Raw genomic sequence first — 25,393 nt, 5'->3', positions numbered from 1 at the left:
TTTGTACATAGTTGTTTGTTTTTTGATTCTCACATTAGATTAAGGACATATACTGTCTTTTGCCTCTTTTTGTATCCCCAGCTCTTAGCACAATGCCTGGCACATGATATGAACTTAATAAATGCTTATTGACAGACTGAAAGCAGAAGTGAATGGTGAATGCATTTCTGGCAGAGAGAGTTTCATATAGCTCAGAGAAAACATCAATTTAAAGTAAATGAAGTCTAATCGAATTAAAATTAACCCATTTTATTCTTGTTTTTCCCTCTTTTTTCATTTTGTAAATAATTGTCTAATGAATGGACTACAAAAGTTCTTCTGGCAGGTCAGGTATTTCTTGGTAGGTAATTATTAGTTCACTAAGTTACATGCCTTTTGAACTGAGGCTTCATAGAATGTTTATCCAGAGGCATTGAGGGGAGTGAATAGAGTATGGGGAAGGTATTTTAGGGAGTTCTCCTTCCACCTCTTTTTTTATATGAATGAAATGAAAGGGAGAATTGGATCTTTACAGTTTCTCTTGTTTAGTAATAGTGGGGCATGTTGATCTTTCTGTCCACTGGGGAGATAGAGACTGATACATCTTTTGATGTACAGAAGGTATGAGCTAAAGTAGGAATAGAGCCAGTTGAATGACCACGCTAAATTCTCATACTAACATGGTGAGTTGTTCCCTTCTCAGCCTCCCCTTCCTGGGAAAAAAGAGCTACCAAGCTGCTTAAGGAGGAACAAAGTGACTCAGACAAAAAACAGCATAGATTCAAGCTTTTGTGCTAGTTGGCAGTAGGTTTGAGCCATAAGTGGCCATTGCATTTCTAGCCCGGCAAAATAGGAGGAAACTGTCCAAAAAAAGTACTTCAGGCTACATTTTGTTCTTCAAATGGTGGATTCTGTTATTGGCTAAATGAAATTTTTTTCTTTTCTGGAAGGTCTTGAGACTTGTGAGAATTACTTTCATTTCATTAGCATCTAGTTGATTCAAAACAATTTGGTTTTATGCTACAATAACTGCAAAAACTTAATTGAAATCCTCTTTTCTTAGTTTTTTGACAATGACAAAGAATTGTCTAGTGTGCCCCAGCTGCCAGATGTGCTTTTTGTTAGCTTTCCCTGTTTTGAGTCTCTTTCTATTCCAGTTTCGCCTTTACACAGCTGTGGAAGTAATTTTCTTGAAGTGGAGGTCTGATCACATCACTTACCTCCTCAATCCCTGTTGCCTGTGGGATCAAATATAAAATCTTTATAGCTCTGAAAGCTCTTCACAACCTGACACTTTCTCTGTACTAGTTATCCCCTGTGCCTGGATTTCTTTCCCTCTGTTTCTTAGAATCCCTGGATCCTGCTAGACTAATCTTAAAAGCCAAATGCTCCAGGAGGACTTTTTTGGTTCATCTAGCTACTATTGCCCTTCCCATTAAGATTATTTTTAATCTGCTGCGTGTGTATATTGTACATGTATGAGCATGTTGTCATCCTCCTTGAGGGCAAAAACTTTTTTCCTTTTTATTTAAATTTTCAATTTATTTTTAATATAGCTTGTTTGTACATAGTTCTCAAAATGATGAAATGGGATAGGATTTCTAGAATTCATGATATTACAAATGATACTTTACAGAAGTAGGATGGTAGTTTAGGAAGATGGTAGCCCTTGTGGTGGGGTGGCTATGTCACATAATGGATAGAAGACTGTAGCTGAAATCAGGAAGGTCTGAGTTTAAATCTGACATTAGACTTTACTAGCTGTATGACCTTACTCTATATTTCTTTAGTTATTTATCTGTAAAATGATCAGAAGAAGGCTATGGCCAACCACTTTAGTAATTTTGCCAAAAAAACTCAGTGGACAAAATTCATGGGGGACAGAGAGTCAAACTTGATTAAAATTCTGAATAATAATAATAACAAATGTACATTTAGTACATTGCAAGGAGATGGGGCTGTTGTTTTACCTTGCCACCAAAGTATAACTTAGCTTCAAACAAATTCTGTAGCATAGATAAACAAAACTGGAAGAATCTGGAGACACTAATTCATTAAAAAGTCAACAAATTTAGTACCTGGAAGCATTCTGTGCAGTTGCTATGAAGAACCAGAGATAAGCAGGATGTTATTCTTTGCCCTGAATAGCTAACAGTTTAATGAGGGATACATACACACACAGAGGCATATATATATGTGTGTGTGTGTGTGTGTGTGTGTGTGTGTATGTGTGTGTGTGTGTATATATATATATATATATATATACACATATATATTCATACACACATACAAACACACATATATATATGTATATATGTACCCACATATACATACAAAAATCATATGAGAGATAGGGAGAAAATTCTGATTTGGAATTTTATGGAAAATCTTTCAGAAGGTCTAGTACTTGGTATGGGTTTTGAAAGCCTGTAAGATTTCAAAAGGTAGAATGGATTATAGAGATAAACAAAGACCTAGAGAAGGAAATATATAGCACAGAATGTCCACAGTTTGGCAAGACTTATGGTCTTGATGAAGTTGTTTTAAACTTCTGGGATCCTCTATTCCCTCTTTTTTTTTAAATGAGGAGGGTTGGCTTAAGTTTCTGAGGTTTCTTCCTGCTCTAACTTTTAGGGCAAACATGTTCTTGGGAGGGAATTCCTGTAGGAATCTGCATAAACTCTTCTAATGTTATCTTTCTATTTGAATACATGTCTTTCATCTAAGTTTGAAAGTGTTTTATAGACATCATCCTTAGTGTATTATTTTTTATTTTAAAAATTGTTGCTGTAATGATTTACAAAACTCATGTATATTTTATGTGTGGGATTCTATTCTTACATTTCTGTACTATTAAACTTGAAAAACTTCCCACATGAGTCAGTTTATACTCTATTCCTTTCCTTTAAATAGCACATTTTAAAACTGTGAGAGAAAAATAATTGAATTTAAATCTGCCTAATCTGTTACCTTAATTTCACCAAACCCAAACTTTCAGAATCAATTTCTCTTAATTTGAATTTTTATGCTTTATTATAGTTTGATATATACTTTTCTGTAGCTTTTTTTTAAAAGGCAAATTGAAAGTTAACATCTCTAATAAGACTAGAAAGCAGTTCTGTGTTCTAGCTGCAACTCTGTCATTAACTGTCATTAACTCTGTGATTTTGGTTAAATTGACTTCTTGACTTCAGATTTCTTATTAGCAAAATGAGAGATTAAATCAATCAATTAATAAATATTTGTTAAAATACTTCATTGGTAAAGGCTAGGCACCATTGTAAGCACTGAGAATACCAGAGGTCAGAGAAAAAACATGAAAATAAATATAATGAAGCAAATTCTATGTAGCATAAATAGGAAACAATTAACAGAGGGATGGCATTGTGATTAAGATGGTTTGTGGAAGGCTGTAGAATGTAAGATTTTAATTGGGATTTAAAGGAAATCAATAGTTGGAGCAGAGGTAGGAGAGCATTCCAGTTATAGTGTTCCCTTCACCTGTAATGGTATAGTATAGTATAGTAGATCTTAAAGTGTGTTCCCAGGACCCCTATTTGTCTGTGTGATGTCCAAAATATTTTATGGAAGGAGATGCAAAACATAATTAGTACAAAATCTCAACCCTCTGAAGCTTAGAATTTAGTTAAGGGAAAGAATATGGCACAATTATATGATAATTATAGTTAATAAAAATTATTAGAGATGGTAGAATGAAAAAGGTCATTGGATTTGATTCAGATTTGGACTTATCTTGATTCCCACTTGTGTAGTGCAGCGATTAGAATTTATAGTGCAGTATCTAGAGCATGTTGTTGAGTCATGTTTGATGCTTTATAACATCGTTTGAGATTTTCTTGGCAAAGGTACTAGAGTGGTTTTCTGTTTCTTTCCCCAGCTCATTTTAAGTGACTTGCATAGGATCATATAGCTAGTAAGTATCTGAGACCCTATTTGAACTCATGAAGTTGAGTCTTTCTGACTGCAGGCTTGGTACTCTATATATACTGTGCCCCCTAGTGATTCCTCATATAGTAAGCATTTAATATATTCATTTATTTGTTCTGTCCTCCCTCCCAGCCTTCAATGGGTCCCTTACTCCCTCTTTTCTTCTCTTCTCTCCCCTCTAAGAGTTCAGATTCGAACACAGGGAAAACATTAGCCTTAAAGGGGACCAGGAAAGGTCAGGGAAGAGCTCCTGTAAAAGGTGAGTTTGTATCTGAGATCTGAAGGAACCTGAGATAGCCAAGAGATGGAGGTGAGAAGGGAGGATATTTCAGATCTGGAGTGAAAAGGAACAAAGAGAGGGAGTGCCACAAGCAAGGAATAGTAAAGGAGTCGGTGATATTAGTTCATAGAATATATGGATAGAAGTAATGCCCTAGGAGGCTGGGAAGGTAGGAAGAGTAAATTTTGCCAAAAACACTAAAAACCAGACACTGGGGTTTATTAAGTAGCTTATTGACACCATCATATTTGTACTTAAAAAAGTTTAGCAAGTTAAGTGGAAGATGGATGAAATAGAATGGAAAGACCATTGAAGTAGTTCAACTGTGAGGTGATGATGCTGTACCAAGCTGGCAACACTGTCAGAAGAAAGAAGAGGGTATATAGGAAGGATGATTTAAAGGTGAACTCAATGGGATTTACCAACAAATTAGATTTAAGGAGTGAGAGAAAGTGAGGAGTTGAGAATGACCCCAAGATTGTGAACCTTGGTGATTGGGAGGATGGTATATACTAACACATAGGTAAGGAACAGGAGAGATTTTAGGGGGAAGGATAATCTGTTCACTTTTGATGTGTCGGATTCAAAATATTTATGGGATATCCAACTTGAGATGTCCAGTAAGTAGTAGGAGATACAAGACTAGAGGTCAGGAGAGAAATTAGAACTAAAGAAAGATTTGAAAATCATCTATATAGAATTGAACCCAGGGGAGATAATGGAATGGAAGGAAGGAGGGAAAGAAATAAGGAAATAAGAAGGGAGTAAGGAAAAAGGAAAAAAACAAGAAAGAAGGAAGAAAAAAAGAAAGACAGAAGGTAAAGAAAAGAAAGAAGTAAGGATGAAAGGAAGAACAGAAGGTAAAAGAAAGAAAGGAGGAAGGAAATTTTTACCTGCTTTCCACTTCACCCAATTACTTTAGTACCTTTCTACTCATGATATACACACATATATTCACATGGCATAGATAAATACACATATGTTTCTATATGTATTAGCGAGATATAGGTATATGCATAATGTGCAAATTATTTCCATTAGAATGAAAGCCCCTTGAGTTTAAAAAAAATTTGCTCATCAATTGATTTTGCTTTTAATTATGTCTTTTCCCCTCCAAGTATTATACTAAGTAAATTTCCCTGTTAGACCATGAATGTGTGGAGGTTAAATGGCATCACACAGCCAATATATTAGAGGCAGGAATAGATGCTGCATCTGTTTGGATGTTAAGATCCAAACTATATTGATCCTTGCTTTATGATTCCTTTAAAACTTCATGAGGAAAAATGGGGAAAGATCTATTGATTTTTCCTTACAATTATAGTTCTTTGTTTCAATTTTTTTTTGCATAAACTAATCTCATATTTGATTTTCCTTCTAGGGTGAGTGAAGACTTTCAAAATGGCTCAGGGAACCAGTGATCAAAGTACAGTGGGTATTGCTGACCCAGAAGAGACTACTCCAAATATGATTGTCTACAGAAAAGTAAGACATTTTGGGTTAAAATTCCTGTGTAGATGATGGAGTTGGACATAGCTGTTGAAAATGGATTGAATATTGGGAAAATGTTGTTTCTAACTTTTAATTGATGTGTGTTTTCCAATTATAGTGGATTTTAAGTCCTTGGATCCAAGGCAAAATTGGCTTTTTCAATATGTGAAATTAAACTTTTGGGGAAAGGTTATACTTTCAGTTATTGTCTGAATCTAAAAACTCAATTAAGCAATGTGAGCAGTGACCTATTGCCTTCTTACTGCAAGTTATATATAGTATTATAGAATTTTACAAACTAATTTGACCACAGAACACTTTTGGGTTTGAATTTTATTGATGGAACTTTATAAATACCAAACTGTGTCTAAGGCTGTGGACACATAGAAAGCAATAGTGCAAGAAGGTGAGAATATCAGTTATAGCCAGAATTATGACACAGGTTGGTTGTTCACTTTTGTAATACTCCCTTTCTCTTATGAAGAGAGGAAAGATTATAGATCTATTGAGTCAAATGTTAGTAAGAGAGGATGCTGTTGTAGGCTGTTAGAGAGCCCCTCTGTGATTGAGGCAGCCGCTTGTTAGATGACTTACTGGAACAGAAATTTTCATGTATCATGTGAAAAATTATGATTCTCTAAAAACATGGTTTGGGAAATTTCAATACATCTATGATGTATATTTCATCGATATTGGTGCTATGCTATTGTTGTTCAGTCATATATGCTTCTATGTGACCCCCTAGATTTTTGTCTATGAGGTTTTCTTGGCAAGGATACTGGTGTGGTTTGCCATTTCTTTCTTCCATTGTTTCTCCTTTTCAAAGATGGAAAATTAAAATAAATGAGGTTAAATGATTTACCCAGGATCACAAGGCTAGTAAGTGTCTGAGATTGAATTTGAACTCAATTTTTCCTGGTATCAAGACCAATGCTCTATATTATTTATATAAAATGGATACCTATTAAATATAATTAATGATATTTATGGAAATTTAACTACATTGATTACTTAGTTTCATGGCAAAAAATTAGGAATACATGAATAATTATTCAATTTAATAATTATATATATATTCTTAATATCTTAATTTATGGGATAAAATAATGTTTTTATAACAGTATAGTAAAAAAGATGATTGTACATGAACAAAAAATCTACTATGTTCAAGTTATTATTCCTTTTAAATATATTATAGTTATCATGTAAATTTCTTTCTTTCTTCCCCCCTCCACTCTAGAGATAACTACCATTATATGTTCTTAACTATCAATATAAAGACATTTCTACATTTTCTTCTTTGTTTTCTTCCACATAATTTTATTCTTAATGGAATAGTCATATTTCTTTATCCTTTAATTTACAAACAGAATTATAAGTGACCAAGGTACTGACATTTATAAGTGATATTATCTTGAAAGGGGCTGCCTAAACACTAAGAAGATTTGGTGCTAATAATCAAAGATATCATTCAGAAGAGTCAAAGCATTGGAACAATGGGGTTGAGATCTAGTTAAAGAGTACTTCTGTGATTGGAGAAATCGCTTTTTTAGATGATAAACTAGAAATGAAATTTCCATGAATCATTAAATATTTAGGATTTCTAAAACATAGTTTGGGAAATTGTAATGGCTTGAGATCCCATAAGGACCCATGTTGATACTGCACTTATATAAAATATTCTATAAACTTACTCTAGCTAACTATTATGAGTCACTAGGTGGCGCCATAGTGAACAGAGTCTGGAGTCAGGTAGATATTCCTGAGTTCAAATGTGACTTAGACACTAATTTTCTTGGTAATCCTAGGCAAATCCTTTAACTCTATGTGACTTAGTGTCTCCATCTATAAATTGAACTGGAGAAGGAAATGTCAAACCACTGTTGTATCTTTGCCAAGAAAACCCCAAGAAGGGGATCACGAAGAACTGGACACAATTGAAAAGATTGAACAATAGCAACAACAAATCTTTATACGTTTAGAGAGGGGAATCTTGTTCATATAAGAGTTGGACCCCTGTCTCGGACACTTACAAACTGATGAACCTGGGAAAATCTAGCCTTTGCTCGGCTTTAGTTTTTCCATTTCTAAAGTGGCAATAATAATGGCATCCATCCATCATATGGGATAGTTGTGAGGATCAAATGAAATGTGAGATAACATATAAAGTGCTTTAGCCAACCTTAAAGTGCCATAAACAGTAATAATAAAATAATAATGTCATCATCATTATTATTATAACAAGTATTATTATCATCCATACTCTGACTGTGATTATCTTAAATTAAAAAAAAAAAATTTCCATCTCGGGAATTTTCTTTAGGTAAGTATTTTTCCACTCAAGCTCTATAATGATATCTTAATGTGGCCTGCAATGTGGCATAGTAGGCACTTAATAAATACTTATTCATTAACTGATAGAAGTCTCTGGCAGAGGATTTCAAACTATGACAGGTTTAAATACCCAACAAAGGTTTTTAAGTATGAACCTGGCAATAATTATAATAGCATTTATATAAGGTTTAAGATTTGCAAGGCATTTTACCAAATGATCTCTTCTTAACTTCACAAAACCCTAGGAAATTAGTGCTATGATTATTTCCTTTTTTCAAACAAGGAAACTGAATTAGACCTTAATTGACTGTGCTCAAGATCACATAGCTGACAAAATCTGAGGCCAGATAGAAGCCCAAGTTTAGTACTCTCACCACTGTACTATCTGGATACCTCTTTTTAAAAAGTTAGCATTTATATAGCAGTACATTAGCATGATCAAAGTGCTTTTGAAATATTTTCTCCTTTTGTGTTCATAACAACCTAGAAAGATAAACATCATTATTATCATTCATGTTTTACAGATTGGGAAACTGAAGTTAAGTGACTTGCTCAAAGTCAAACAGCTGCAAGGTTTCTGAGGCCAATTTTGAATTCAGGTCTTTCTTATGCTAAGTCTTATGCTAGAAGAGATTATATACATGTTTGCAGGCTGAGGATCCTCCTAACTTGAGTCCTGGCAAGCTTTTCACTAGATTGGCTACAGTATGATGTTTTACTTTGGCCAAAGTATGCCACGTAGGCTGTCTAGTAACATAGAAAAAAGATTGCTTATTTTATGGATAAAAGGAATAACCACCTGATGAAATCCTATATCTTTGAAGAATCGAAATTGTGACATTATGCCTACACTATGATTAGCCATCTTTTTCTAACAGATCATTGCCAGTGTGGTTAGCACAGGTGGACCATTAAACACTGAATCATTGAGGAAATAATAACTTTTTTATCGACCAGATTATGGGATATGGACAAAGTTTATAGACAAAACAGAGCCCTTTCCATTTAAAACCTTGAGCCCCAATTGATCATTCAGCCAATCAGCATTTTATATTTCCCTTTTTCATGTTTTATAATCCTTAAAGGAGTATTAGGAGGTTGTGTTAGGGTAGACTACATTAGGAGACCATATTAACTTTTTTTGAAAAAAAAATTACTGTGAGTTTTCAATAAATATAACATTGCAGAAACTATAAATTGGAGGGAATTTATATATAACACCACTGTTGTAAGAGATACATTTTGTTTAATACTATGATATCTAGATATAAAATGTCGAAATTCATTATATCCTGTGATATTCATGTTTTTCCTTTGGTCTATTATGCCATTTGTGGATGTTGTTCAAATAATTATTACTTCCTAGTAGTAATTGCCTATGGATGGAAAATATCAAAGTAAAAGAAACCTTTATTAAGTACTAGTTATGTGTCAGGTATTGTGCTAAGTGCTGGGAATACAAGGACAAATAGAAAGAGTCTTTGGGTTTCAAGGATATTTACATTGTAATGGAGAAAAACAAAATGTAAAAGAAAACTGGAAAGTGGTGAATGGGGAGTGGATGGGAAGCAGAGATGAAAATAATTGTCACAGGGGCATGGCAGAAAAAGTCCAGCAACTCAGAAGAGTACCATGTAGAGAAATGAAGATATGGCTGGCCTTTCCCTCTTCCATAAAATGGAAGTTATTGGGGAAACCAGCCAATCTGCAGGAGCAGAGAATACTTCCAATGTTTATGGTACCAAAGATGGAGTGAGCTTTCTGGATAAAGAGTTTACTGTGGCATGATAAAGAAAGCAGTAGTATTTAAACAGAAACATTACTAGCCTGTTGCAGATGCATTGGGACATAGATAGATTGAGAGTTAAAAGATCTTTGCCTCTTTTTAAGTAAAGATGCTGTTGTTGCTCTTCCTCTCATTCAAATTTCACAATTTTTTCCAGCTTATTTTTGAGCATAGTACTTGGTTTATGTTATATTACTAGAGTATATCTTCCTTTTAGGTTGATATTCTTTTGAAATGTTAAAGAATAGCTGCTCAGACTCGTCTGAGTATTTTTTATTATAGTTTTTTATTTACAAGATATATGCATGGGTAATTTTTCAGCACTGACAATTGCAAAATCTTTTGTTCCAATTTTTCCCCTCCTTCCCCCACCCCTACCCCAGATTACAGATTGACCAATACATGTTAAATATATTAAAATATAAGTTAAATACAATATATGTATACATGTTCATACAATTATTTTGCTGAACAAAAAGAATCGGACTTTGAAAAAGAGTACAATTAACCTGTGAAGGAAATCAAAAGTGCAGGTGGGCAAAAATAGAGGGATTGGGAATTCTATGTAGTGGTTCATATTCATCTCCTAGAGTTCTCTCACTGGGTGTAGCTGGTTCAGTTCATTACTGCTCTATTGGAACTGATTTGGTTCATCTCATTGTTGAAGAGAGCCACATCAAATGAAGTATTTTTTACAATGTTCCTACTCCCCTGGTTCTAATTTAAAACAAGGGTTTTTTAATGTGGGATCTGAGGAAAAGTTTTAAGGGGTCCATGAACTTGGCTGGGTAAAAATCTTTAGTTCAGTATAATTTATTTCCTTTGTGTAATTCCATGTATTTTACTTTGTGCATTTAAAAACACTATTCTGAGAAGGGATCTCTAGATTTCACTAGTTTGCCAAAGGGGTCCATGATGAAAAGAGGTTAAGAATCTCTGCTTTAGAAGGTAATTGAGTATCATTATGATATTGCCATATTTGGGCTCCATCCTTATTCTCTCTCTCTCTCTCTCTCTCTCTCTCTCTCTCTCTCTCTCTCTCTTCTCTCTCCTTTTTCTCCTTATATTTATATTTATTTGTTTTTAGTAGGTTAGTTGTGTCCAACTCGTTGTGACCTCTCTTGGGGTTTTCTTGGCAAAAGTACTGGAATAATTTGATATTTCCTCTGTACCTCATTTTGCAGATGAAAAAAATAAGGCAACAGGGTTAAGTGACTTGCTCAGGGTCACGTAGCTAGTAAGTTTGAGGCTGGATTTGAACTCAGATTCTCTTGACCACAGGGATGGCATTCTGTCCACCTGGATGCTCCGTCTTTAATATAAGGCAATTGAATTAAATGATCTTTAAGCTCCCCTTTAACAGAAATTTTTACTGTACCAGAAATTTTTCTGGTCTTATAATAAAAGCAATTACGCTTAATTATTTATGTTCTTGGTTTTTAATCACTCATAATCTCAGCTTTATTACTTTCATTTTCACTTTAAAATATTAATTCACAACATAAATCCCAAGAAAGTCAAAAAGAGATATGAAAGTTCTATGTTCACTAAAATATTCACATTAGCTCTTTTTGTAGTAGTAGCAAAAAACTGCAAGCAAAGTTAAGTGGCCATATATTGGATTAACCAAAGGTTTATCTGTTTTGTTGGTTTTTTTCCCTATAAAACCCAATTCTTAGTTTTATTTTTTTAATTCAATAGTTTTCCTAATTTTAATTTTATTATTCTCTCCTTTGATTTTCAGAATTTCTAATTTGGTATTAGGGTTTTTTAATTTATTCTTTTTCTAGCTTTTTTAGTTGCATGCCTAATTCATTGATTTTATCTTTCTCTGTTTTATTCACGTAAGCATCCAAAGATATAACATTTGCCCACATAAGTGTTTGGCTGCATCCTATAAGTTTTGGTATATTGTCTCATTACTGTCATTCTTTTGGAGGAAATTATTGATGGTTTCTAAGATTTGATGTTTGACCCACTTATTCTTAAGGACTAGATTATTTAGTTTCCAATTAATTTTTAGTTCATTTTGCCATGTAATTTTTATTGTATCATGATCTGGAAAGGATGCTTTTACTATTTTTGCCTTTCTGCATTTAATTGTGAGGTTTTTCTTCCCTAGTACAGATCATTTATTATATAGATGTCATGTACCACTGGAAAAAAAACATTCCTTTCTATCCTCATTCACTTTTCTTCAAAAAAATCTATCATACTTAACTTTTCTAAAATTCTATTCACTTCCTTATCTTCTTTATTGTTTATTTTGTGGTAAGATTTATCTAGGACTGATAGAGGGAGGTTGAGATCCCCTACTACTACTACTACTACTATGGTTTTGCTATTTATTTCTTTTTGCAATCCACTTAACTTCTCTAGGAATTTGGATGCTGTACTCTTTGGTGCGTATATGATTAGTATTGACATTACTTCATTATCTATGGTAGTCTTTAGCAAGATATCATTTTCTTCCTTATTTCTTTTAATTAGTTCTAATTTTGCTTTTGCTTGGTCTGAGATCAAGATCATTACCCCTGCTTTTAAAAATTCAGCTGAAGCATAATAGATTCTGCATCAGCCTTTTACCTTTACTTGATATATATATCTCTCTGCTTTAATGTCTTTCTTGGACACAACACATTATAGGATTCTGGCTTTCAATCTGCTTTGCTATCTGCTTCTCTTTTATGGGAAAATTCATCCCATTCACATTCACAGTTAAGCTCACTAACGATTTCCTGCCATCCTATTTTTCTCAAGTTATACATTTCTTTCTCCTTTGAATTTTTCCCTTCTCACCAGTGTTTTGCTTCTGACCATAACCTCCCTCAATCTGCCCTCTCTTTTTTCAGCCTCCTTATTTCTTTCCCCTTCTATTTTTGCCCTCCCTTCCATTAACCCCACCTTTCCCCTCCTATTTCCCTATAAGGTGAGAAAAAAAAAAGATTTCTGTACCAAAAGAAGTATATATGTTATTCTATCTTTGAGCAAAATCTGATGAGATTAAGGTTCAAACAATGTTCATCCCCTTCCCTTCTTTCCCTCAACTGTAATACATCTTTTGTGAATGTCCATATATTGAAGAATGGTTAAACAAATAGATATTCGTGGATGCCATACAATGTTAATGGAACTTGAGAAATGATGAATATGAAGGATTTAGAGAAGCCCTTAAAGATTTGGTATGAACTGATAGGAGTGAAGTAGGCAGAACAAGAAAAAAAATGCAATGATTCATAACTGTATAAAATGGAAAAAAAAGAAGAAATGGAATCTATCTCTTTGCAATTGCAATGACCAAACTTAGTCCCAGAGAAGAGATGTAAAATGTACTGTCTTCTATTCTTTTCAGAAGTGGGAGAGTTTGGGTGTGGAACACTATATATTATCAAACTTGGTTGACATGTTAGTTTATTTTGCTGAACCATTTCTCTCTCTCTGTTCCCCTCTAAAATCTTTGTTATAAGGTGAGGGGTTTGCTGGTATGGGAAAAGAGAAATATTTATTTAGGAGCAAAGGCAATATAAAACAAAAAAAACATTTAAATTAACCTTAAACATTTTACAGCAAATAAGTTAGAATTTAAAGTGCCATTTTGGGGGACTTAATTTTAGATTTCACTTTTTATTTTAAAAAGATTACTTTTTTGGGAAGATGTACTTGAAGAAAGTCTACATATAAATATATAAAGTTTTTATGGGAAATGTTGTATGTGATCAATTTGTCCAACCTTTAACATATCCACATTTATGTTCCTTTGGTAAATATTTCTCAAGTTTTCTAATCTAAATGATCATTTAATTCAATTGCCTTATATTAAAGACGGAGCATCCAGGTGGACAGGAAAAGGTCTTATATCTTTTTCTTTTCCAAGATAATACAGTATAGGAAGAAAAACACAATATATTTCTTACTAGGTTGCCAGGAAAGCAAAGTACATAGGTTAGGCCCATCTCAGTGATGTAAGCATACATGGAAGAAACTGTTAGAATTTTTAGTTTGGAGAATAAAACACTGGATTTTGATAGGCTATTTTTAAAAATAAGTGTAAATTTTCTTTTTGGTGTGTGTGAAACTTCATTTCCTCTTTCAAAATATTTTCCCCCTTCATTGTCAAAGACCATAGAGAGGCTTGAATGTGCTTGTAGACACATTTATGTGCAGACACATAATTTTATTTGCCATTGCCCTACATTGTGGAAACTATAGAAACCTTGTTGAAGAAATTCAGCACTGGCAGGAACTATAAAGGGAAAAAATTTAAAGTTGTAATTGAAGGTAAATATTTTTTAGAAGTTTTTCGTTAGAGATAGGTTTTCTTCAAAATGTAATTCCTTTACTTTTAGAAATTTGCTTGAGGCAACCAAGCATAGCATGGTGTGACTCATGGTTCATGTTTAGTTTTTGTTAGAGATATATTGGCATTAATCCCAACAGAGTTTGCTTATATGACATTTTTAGGGAATAAGATATTCAGTGTAGAGACTGCCTTTCATTTCCATCTTAGTATCCTCAACAAAGTACAATGCAAGTATCAGCTGTTTTAAAAATACTTTTTGAATTGGCTATATTGAAAGTTGCCTCCTTTAAGTACTAATTTAAACAAATAAGTCTTGAAAGAATTTTTTTTTCATTTTTCCCTTAAAAATGTTTATATGTATTTTTTTGTATATTAACTTTTTAAATACACATTTTTTTGTGAATCATGTTGGGAGAGAAAAATCTGAACAAAAGGGGGAAACCATGAGAGAAAAAAACAAACAAAAAAGTGAAAATAGCATGTGTTAATTTACATTTAATCTCCATAGTTCTCTTTCTGGAAGCAGATGGTGTTTTCTATCCAAAGTTTATTGGGATTGCCTTGGATCACTGAAGCACTGAGAACCAAGTCATTCATAGTTGATGATGGCACAATCTTGTTGTTACTGTGTACAATGTATTGCTGGTTCTGCTTATCATGTAAATCTTTCCAGGCATTTGTAAAATCAGCTTGTCATCATTTTTATAGAACAATAATATGTTATTATTTTCCCATACAATAATTTGTTCAGCCATTCCCAAATTGATGAATAGCTACTCATTTTCCAATTCTTTGCTACCAGAAAAAGAACTGCGACAAACATTTTTGCACATGTGGCTCCTTTTCCTTTTTTATGATTTCTTGGGATATAAATCCAGTAGTAGCATTGCTGGGTTAAAGAGCATGGACAATTTTATAATCTTTTGGTCCTAGATCCAAATTGATCTCCAGAATGTTTGGATCATTTCACAAGTCAACCAACAATGCATTAGTGTCCCAGTTTTCACATATTCTCTCCAACATTTATCATTATCTTTTCCTGTTATCTTAGCCAATCTGAGAGGTAGTACCTCAGGGTTGTTTAATTTCTCTAATCAATAGTGATTTAGAGCATTTTTTCATATAACTATAGGTGACTTTAATTTTGTCATCTGAAAATTGTTTGTTCATATCCTTTAACCATTTATGAATAAGGGAATGACTTGTACTCTTATAAATTTGACACAATTCTTTATTTTAATGAGACCATTATCAGAAATACTGTCTGTAAATATTTTTCCCCCAGTTTTGTAATTTCCTTTTAATCTTGTTTCTGTTGGTTTTGTTTGTGCAAAACTTTTTTTAACTTAATGTAATCAAAGTTGTCCATTTTGCTTTTCATAATGTTCTCTAGTTCTTCTTTGGTCATAAATCCCTCCCTTCTCCAAAGATCTGATAGGTAAATTATCCCTTGTTCTCTTGATTTGTTTATGGTATCATCCTTTATGCCCAAATTATGTGTCCATTTTGACCTTATTTTGGTATGGATGTGAGATGTAGATCTATGCCAAGTTTCTGACATTATTTTCCAGTTTTTCCAGCAATTTTTGTCAAATAGTGATTTTTATTCCAGAAGCTGGAGTTTGAGGTTTATCAAATACTAGATTGCTAACAAACCTTGATAATTGTATTGCACATATCCAATCTATTACACTGATCCACCACTATATTTCTTAGCCAGCACTCATAGAAACCTTGTTGAAGAAATCTTTGATTTTTTTTTTTTTTTTGATGACTGCTGCTTCATAATATAGTTTTAGGTTTGGTACGAGTAAGCCATATTCCTTTGTATTTTTTTTTTTTCATTAATTCCCTTGATGTTCTTGATCTTTTATTCTTCCAGATGGATTTTGTTGTTATTTTGTCTAGTTCTATAAAATAATGTTTTGGCAATTTGATTGGCATGGCACTGAATAAGTAGACCAATTTAGGCAAAATTGTCATTTTTATTATATTAGCTCAGTCTGAACATGAACAATTGATACTTTTCCAATTGTTTAGATCTGACTTTGTTTGTGTGAGAAATGTTTAGTAAATGTGTTCATATAGTTCTTAGGTTTGTCTTGGCAGGTAGATCCTTCAAGTATTTTAGTTTATCAACAGTAATTTTAAATGGAATTTCTCTTTCTATCTTTTGCTGCTGGACTTTGTCAGTAATATATAGAAATGCTTATGATTTGTGTGGGTTTATTTATATGCTGCAACTTTGCTAAAGCTATTAATTATTTCAAGTAGATTTTTGGATGATTTTCTAGAATTCTCTAAGTATATCATCACATCATTTGCAGAGTGATAGTTTTGTTTCCTCATTGCCTATTCTAATTCCTTTAATTTCTTTTTCTTTTCTTATTGCCAAAGCCAACATTTCTAGTACAATGCTGAATAATAGTGGTGATAATGGGCATCCTTGTTTCACCCCAATCTTATTGGGACCAATGCCTTTGTTTTAAATGAGATTTAAGACCCACAGAGTCAAAATGACTTGGAAAATGTCATATGAGTAATTAAATGGCAGAAGTAAAAAAAATTTACTTTTTCTGTCTCCTAACTCCAAATACTCTGATTTTTCTAGTGCTTGTATAATTATATCTTCTTTAATAACTGGGCATCCTGGATGCTATTATTCTTGTTTCTTCCTATGGAATACCCTTTCCAATCCCTGAAGGATTCTAAAGTGCTATTGCCAATTGAAACTAGATAAACAAACTTTAGTTTTGAAAGCTTTAAGTACATACTGTGCAAAGAGTATGTACCCTGGCTTGAGCAAAATAGAAAGATTAGGTAAGTCAGGATTTCTGCTCTCCTGTAGTTGACAGTTTAGTAGAATGTTGTTTGTCCTTCATTCTTGAAGAGGAGCGAGCATGACATCGGAACGGTGATGCCATGACTTGCAAATGAAATGAATTTAAATGAGGGAAGGCTGTGCAAAGTCACCAGCCTCACAATCTCCTCTGGAGCCTTTTGGGTCCAATAGCAAGATACAGATCAGGACCACTAGAGATGGTCCTGGAAGTGAATGGGAGACATTGGCCTTTTTGAGCTAAATCTTTCCCAGGTCTCAGTTTTACTGAGGTAAAGTCCATTCTGTGATTAAGACTTGGTAAAGAATGAGGCAGAGAATGACCTCTTGTACTTAGTCCAAAAAATCAATCTGGGTTTCTGGCCAAAATAGTTTGGCTATTCAATGTGTTGCTAACAAAGTTGTGACAGCTTCAGAGCTGCATTGAATGCACAATTATCTGATTATTACTCTTCCTTATATCTGGTCTTTCTCTATTTGAATATAAGTTCCTTGACCTTACAGTTTTGCATTTGTATAACATGCAGAATTTACCACAGTGCCACAGAGCAGGTATATACTTCTCTAATTAATCAATTAAACAAGTTTATTTCAAGCTCTCATTTCAAGTTCTTTCATTTTCAGTTTAGATATCATTTTTTATAATTTCTACTCCTATATTCTGTTCTTGTATCTACTCTGTTGTTTTGATTCTATGTATCATATAAAGGAGAGGAAGTACTTTTTGGAAATAAAATCTGCTGATTGATTTTGTTTTTTAGATAGATGTGTGGGAGGCCGTGGAGAGGAAAGAAAGGACACAGAAAGTAGGTAGTGAACACAGCAGGATTCTGTAATTGTCTTTTAAGGTGAGATATACCTGAGCTAACTCAGAATCCCAGAAAAAAATCTCAAAGGTCACCTAATCTAATTCTCTACCCATGCATAATCCCCTCTATAACAGGTCCTCTGAGTGGGTGAACAACTCCACTGAGAAATAAATGACTTAATGTTTTGTGAGGCAGCATGCTTTGTGATTTAACAGTACAAATTGTTAAAAAGTTCTTTTCATTGAGTTGAAATCCACCTCCTTATATTTTTTCTCATTTGTCTTATTTTATTTAGCATCAAATAGACTAAAAAGTCCTTAAGTTTTGTGAATTGGCTGTAGAGAAATGTCATCAATAATGGGAATCATAATAGTGCCTACCTCCCAGAGTTGTGAGGATCAAATGAGATAATATCTGTAAAAGTGCTCTGCACAGTGCCTTTCACATAGTAGGTACTGGTGGGAGGGGGTGGAGAGAGATAGACACACAAAGTGAATATGAGAGACAAAAAAACAAAGAAGAAACACAGAGACGCACAGAGACTTTTAAATATGAGTTGGGGTTAGTGATTTTTTAAATAAGATTTATTTGCATAAAATTTACCTATGTTTCCTTGTCCACCCGCTTCCCTTGGAAACTTGTCAAGTAATATGCAAATGTATGCAGTTGTCCAACAACAGATTATAGGAGTTACAGGTCTGCTAAATTTTGGAAACTTTATTAGTTCCAATCAAGTTTTCATTAGATAAGGGGGGATTACTGACTTTGAAATTTCAAAGGTATATTTAAGGAATATATAACCTTATTCAAATCACAAATTATCATTGAAAAGCTATTTTGTTGATTTATTTTTCTTTCTTTAGCTAAGACTTTAATTTCTTATTTACCTGCATAGAACCTCAAAATTTAGTTCTCTTGACTGATGATAGAAAACCTTAGGCAGACTCCCAAGGGAATGCTTATGTCCTAAAATATGTGGGTGCTCTATAATTTTTAGAGGTGAAAATCCAGGTTTCTTATCAATTTAGATGCCTTCATTGGCCTAAACTCTTTTTGATAAAACTCTTCATGGAGCATCTCAAGATTTAGTATTTTATATTCTGGAATACACCTTCCTTAACAGAATCCTGCTGGTCTCTAAGGAGTTAGGTCTTCCACTCATTATGCCTCATCTGAACGGTGCAAATTTGCTTCTCCTCAAATAGCAGGGCTTCTTAGTGGTAATAACCTTTCAGTAACAAAAATTCGTAAATAGCTGACCACAAGTCTCTGAAGATGCTTACACTTCAAATTGGTACACTTTAAACAAATGATTGTAAGTGCCTTAATGTAGGAAGTATTGAGTGTGTTTCTGGTAGTACACTGACTCAAGGACAAGAAAGCAGAAAGAAATCACGTGCCTTTTAAGTAGTACTTAAAGTTGGTTTGGATGGTGATCTCTGACTGTGAAGATTTAAATAAAATAAACATTGACTCAAAATTGGCCAATCCTTTTTTTTCTTTAAGAAAGAAAAAGAACCATAAGAATCGTTGGGGTCTGACTAATAATGATGATTTAGAAGCAGTTTGAAAATGTAAAGTACTTTCAAAATGTCAGAGTGGCGGTGTATAGTATGCTTACATGGGAATAGATTTTTGTGAACTTTCTGCTCTAATCATTATACCTTCTTTGAGCGTATGTGAATTCTATTTAGGCTTATTTTTCTCTTTATTTTGAAGCAGTTTCCAATAACTGCTCTATGGGTGTGTTTTTTTCATTCTTTCTTTCTTTCTTCCATACTTCCTTCCTTCCTCTCCTTTCCTCTTCTCTCTTCTCCTCTCCTCTCCTTTCCTCTCTTTTCCTCTCCTCTCCTTTCCTCTCCTTTCCTCTCCTCTCCTCTCCTTTCCTTCCTTCCTTCCTTCCTTCCTTCCTTCCTTCCTTCCTCCTTCCTCTCTCATTCTTTCTCTTTCTTTCCCCCTTTCTCCTTTTCTCTTCTCCCTCCCCTTTTTTTGTCTCCTTTTTCTCTCTTTTTCCCTTTCTCCTTCCCTCATTCATTTATATATTTATTTTTGCATGTGCTTTAGTTAAGTCAAAGTATGCTCACTGAATTTAATCATGAATTTAGTGACTTTTTACTGTCTTAGATCTCAGTAGACTTTAAATATTATTAACACTGGGATCTGGTCCAAGAAATTGCTTATTGTCTTTCTTGCAACACTCAGCATATAAATCTTGAATTACTGCTGACTGAAGACATGTAAAGTACAAATCAATACGCATTTTGTTTCTGTATCTTTCAGATGAATACATGAGCAAGAATCTTAGAATGAGGACTTAGATACTAGTTAGAAGTATATTTTTTAGCTCATTGAAAAAAATCAGATCCTATCACTCATACCTTGGATCCATTTCATTACCTTGCTTTGAAAGGATTATTATAGGAGATAACTTCATTACTCTTAAGTATATATAGAACTTCAGAGATTTCATCAGTTATCCTTCAAAACCTTCTGGAGACTGATTCCAGTTCTTCAAGGATCTTATAATCCACTGAAGCAAATCTGAGTCTATTTATATGTTAATAGAAAATGTTAATGAATTGCTGTGGTCAAAAGAACTCTTCTGTTGGTTCTTTACCACCTAGTATTAATGCACTCTGAATTTAGCTTGTTGACTCAGATGAAAGACATACAATCCATACTCAGGCTAGTATTGGAAGCCTTTCCAACTTGAGTCTTTTCTTCTTTAGATAATTTATATTCTTGTTTTATCTATCAAACACTGGGCTTCTATTTTTTATTTCTTTCATTTCTTGCTTATATTATTTGTTCCACTGATCTAGTTTTCTATTTATATTTTTGGCCAGTATGATTTAATTTTGATGACTGTTACTTTATAGCATAATTTGAGATCTTTTTCTTTCCTTTTTTTTTTTTTTTTTTTTCATTTCCTTCAAGATTTTATACATCCTGTTCATCCAAATGAATTTTGTCATTATTTCTTCTGGTTCTAGAAAGCATTCCTTAGGGAGTTTGAGTTATATAGCACAAAATTTATAAATCAATTTAGGTATTATTCTCATTTTGTTTTATTGGCATGAGTTAAACTTTTATTGTGGAATCTCCAATTATTTAAATTGATTTATATTTCTTTAAAAAAATTTTGGTGGAGGAAGATTCTATCTTTACATGTTTTGAGTGCCTTTGGTGAATTAAATCTTAAATGTTTTTGTTTTGTGTATTTTAAAGATAGTTTAAATGATTTCCTTATTTTTCCCTTTCTATTTTTCATCATAGATTTTGTTATTACCATGTGGAAACAGTAGGTGATTTTTTTGATTAATATTGTATTCTGCTACTCTATGGAAGCTGTTATTTCATTTGGTTTCTTTTCTAATTTTCTGGGGTTTTAAGAGTAAACACTAGTGGAAAAACCTATCTTTGTTTTACTTCTGTATTTTCTGGGAAACTTCTACTGTTTGCCCATTATATATAATACTTACTTTTGGTTTTAGATATATACTTTTTACTCATGCTAAAAATGGGCTTTCTTTTTTTTTTTTTCTTTTTTAGCATTTTTTTTTATTGTGGGCTTTTGCTATTATTTATTGATATAATCATGTGATTTGAAGCTTTTTTATTGTTTTAAATATGATTAATTATGTTAATCATTCTCTACTGTTAAACCATTTTTACCACTTCTGTGATAAGTTTGACTCAATAGGGGATAATTTTTTGGATATATTGCTTAGTCATTTTTCTAAGATTTTATTTAAAAAATTGATTTGATATTCAATGGTGATATTAATTTATTATTTTCTTGACTTTAACATGGTCTGCTTTGATATTAGGACAAAGTCTTATACTTAAAATTCTAAAGTACATTTTACTTTTAGATTTTTGAAAAAGACTTGTGTAGTGTAATTATTAATTGTTCTTTAATGTTTGATAGAATTCACCTGAAAACCCATCTAAATGAGAGTTCTTTGATTTTTTCTTCTCTATTTGATATTTTGTTAATTTTGATATTTTATAGTTTTATGAATTATCTTCCATTTCTTCTAAATTTTCAGTTTTGTTGGTATATAATTATTAATGGTAGCTTTTGTTCATACTTTTTATTCCACAATTTATTTCACTATTTTTTTTAAAACTTTGGCCTTTTGACCTTTTTCTCTCTTTATTGTTGTTCTGTGACCTCTGGGTAGCCTAATTAGTTATCTTTTTCAGTTATAGGTACCCCTGATTTTCATTAATTTTTCTTTAAGTATGACACTTATTCAAAATGTTATGACCCAAAATTTTAATTGTCTTCAGTAATACAATCTAGAATTGGAAAGGATTCATATATTCTAACCTTATCATTTTACAGATGAGGAAATTTATACCTTTGATGGTTAAGTAAGTGATTTATCCAAGATCATACGTAATATTAAGTATAAGATATAAACCCAGGTCTCAGATCTCTTTTTCTCTAGAGCCAGTGATTTTGCCACTTTACCAAGGCACTATATGAGTCTCAGTGTTTATTTATATCCTTGGGAGCTAATTTTATATCCAGTTACTTCCTCTTGGATTATTTGCCTTTTATTCTTTTTCTTATGTTATCATTAGTTTGTCTCATTTCTGTCTTTCCTCGTGGTTCTTCTCCTTTCTGAAGTTTTATATACCTCTCAGCTGGGTATTAATAGGGTTTTTTGAGTTGGAGAGTTTGGGCCTTTTTGACTGAGAAAACTCAATGAGCAAATAGGCAACTGAAATCTCTTAGATATCTAGTCTTTTATTCCTCTTATAGAGAAGTGTAGCTTTGTCTTGGTTATCATCTTCAAAACTTCACTGACCATTTGTCAGTGAAGTATCTTTATTCTCTTGTATGCCTTAGTATGTGGTTGTTACTTTCTTAGGTTTGTTTGGCAGCAAATCTCACAACCTTATCTTATCCTCCAGCATAATGCTAACATGTTGATTGTGCTAACTATATACTATAATGGCTGGAGATGGAGCACTAATTGGAAGCTTCAAGGATTTCAGTTTTCTAGTGTTAGGGTTTGAGATTTTTACCTTGTGTGGTATTTGTCTTATAGATTAAACTTTAATTACTTTATATTGGTATGTATTTCCTTTTTAAAAAAAGTTTTTTAGATGAAAATTTGTAGAAAATCAAATGACTTCACCATATTGCTTGTTGATTGTAACTCCTTTTTTATTTTTTGTCAGTGTATAATTTGGTTCTCTTTCTGACAACTTTACTCTTATACCACATATATTACCTCATATATACAGGTGTTTCCATATTTACTTGTTTCATATTTTATAGCATTGTAATAGCGTATTATGTTAATGTCATGATTTGTTCAGATATTTCCTAATATTACACATTGAGTAACTATAAATTTTGTTGTCCTTCTAATGATTTTTTTATTGGGAAGAGAAGAATCTTGGCAACATAATGTCCAGGGCAAAAAGGGATTATTAGTGTTGTGATTCTGTGTGTGTGTGTGTGTGTGTGTGTGTGTATTTGTGTGTATGGCAGTTGGGATTAAGTGATTTATTCAGGATCACACAGCTAGTAAGTATCAAGTGTCTGAACCTGGATTTGAACTCAGGTCCTCCTGACTTCAGGGCTATTGTTCTATCCAGTGCACCATCTAGCTGACCTTTTCTGATCATTATTATAGAGAATAATATTTCTCCAAATGTTCGTGATAATATACAAATTCACCAGCAATTTTAGAGTATTTCTTTTTATCCCTACTAACATTGAGCTTTATCACTTAAAAATGTGTGTATGTATATGTATGTGTATATGTATGTATGTATGTGTGTGTACATATACATATACATATGCATGTATATCATTCCATTCAGTTGTTTCAGGCTCTCTGTGACCATTTTGTGGTTTTCTTGGGAAAGATGTTAGAATGGTTTGCATTTCCTTCTCTAGTTCATTTTACAGATGAGGAAACTGAGGCAAACAGGATTAAGTGATTTGCCCAGAATCATACACCTAGTAATTTTCCAAACCCATATCTGTACTGAGGAAGAGTCTTCCTAATTCTAGACATGACACTATTCACTATGTCACCTAGTGGGCTCTATAACCATTCTAACAAATGGAAAATGGGATCTTAACTCCCTTGATTTACATTTCTCTCTGTGAATCTGAGCATCTTTTATACTCTTAATAGCTTGCCTGTGCTCCACTTTATTTTTTAAATTGGTTATATGGAGTCAGAATCAGAAAGACTGATTAAAAACTTGCCTTCACGTACTTAGTTTTTTTTTTTTTTTTCCCTCTGAGGCAGTTGGGGTTAAGTTACTTGCCCAGGGTCACACAGCTAGGAAGTGACATAAGTGCTATACTTAGTTTTTTAATGCTGGATGTCAGCTAAAACCTGAAACCTCTTTCTTATTGTCAAATAATGATAATAATGTCCTTTAAGAATTCACATGAGATTTTATGTGAAAAGTACTTTGCAAATTTTAAAGTACTCTACAAACATTAGATATTGTCATCCAAACAAAATACTATGTTAAAAATGATGACAGTGAAACAGGATACTGAAACTTAAGAACACAAATAAAGCAATCCTCAAAGGAAAATTTTCATCACTGAAAATTTATATTAATAAAATAGAAAAAGAGAATATCATTGAACTAAATATATAATTAAAATACTAGAAAATAAATTAACAGCACTTAAGCAAGTACATTTGATAGATATTATATAGTTTAATTGATCAACCATAGGCTCAAGATTGTGAAGAGACTAAAGTGAAGCCATTATAGCAGCAGAACATGGGTAGAAGAAAAAGAGATAGAATGGCTGGATATCATGGTGATAATTAAAGATAGATTTAAAAGGAGTGAGGAGAAGGTGCGCATGGGATAGAATTGTGATCATAAGAGGATTTCATATCTTGTGATAATTTTATATGATTGCCAGATTATAACTAGGTTTAGTTATATGTGATAGTGAGATCTAAGACAACTACCTTTGTGGGTAACAGAATCAACCTGAAGATGTAGGTTATGGGAGTTGAGGGGGTAGATACATTGGAAGGCCAAAGTGTTTGAAGAGATAGTAACATCTATTAAGAAGTTTCCAGGTTAAATAGTAAGTCTATTAAGTAAAGAAGGTGATGATATAACTGAGGTATTAAACTTTGGAAAGAAAGGAAAGTGACCTGGAGGCTAGTAGACTACAGAAAAATTAATTTAGAGTCATATGACCTGGTTTTAATCCTGACTCTAATTCTAGAATTATGGACAGAGTAACTTCTTCTGATTTTTGTTTTAGCATATATGGAATTGGACTAGATAGATGATCTCTAAGAATCCTACCTGGCAAATATTTTGTGATATTTTAAAAGGATTAATGAAGCAAGATCTTTTTCACATGACTCCATTTGAAAAGCATGTCTTTTCTAGATAACTATATAAAAATAATTTCAATAGTTTTTGTGTTACTTTTTCTAAAAATCATTAATTTTGAATTTTAATACAAAAAGAAAAAAGGACAATTCCATGTGCATAGTACAACATAAAAGAGAAGATTCAATATAAAACTTTGAATTTCTATTTCATACTGTTTACGTTTTAAAAAAACACTATGTAACAAATACTATACATCTATATAATGCATACT

At 32.8% G+C, this 25,393-nt stretch overlaps 1 protein-coding gene across 1 annotated transcript in view; it reads left to right on the top strand.

Moving 5' to 3' along the window:
* Window positions 1-25,393, top strand: part of RGS6 (regulator of G protein signaling 6) — a 610,477-nt gene that overhangs the window by 21,092 nt on the left and 563,992 nt on the right. The window contains 1 exon segment of the mRNA XM_031952584.1: window positions 5,589-5,692. Coding sequence (XP_031808444.1) covers window positions 5,609-5,692 — 84 coding nt within the window. The 5' untranslated portion in view covers window positions 5,589-5,608.

The sequence above is a fragment of the Sarcophilus harrisii genome, chromosome 2, assembly GCF_902635505.1.
Source record: "Sarcophilus harrisii chromosome 2, mSarHar1.11, whole genome shotgun sequence".
NCBI lineage: Eukaryota > Metazoa > Chordata > Mammalia > Dasyuromorphia > Dasyuridae > Sarcophilus > Sarcophilus harrisii.
This window is presented reverse-complemented; position numbering and strand designations above follow the sequence as displayed.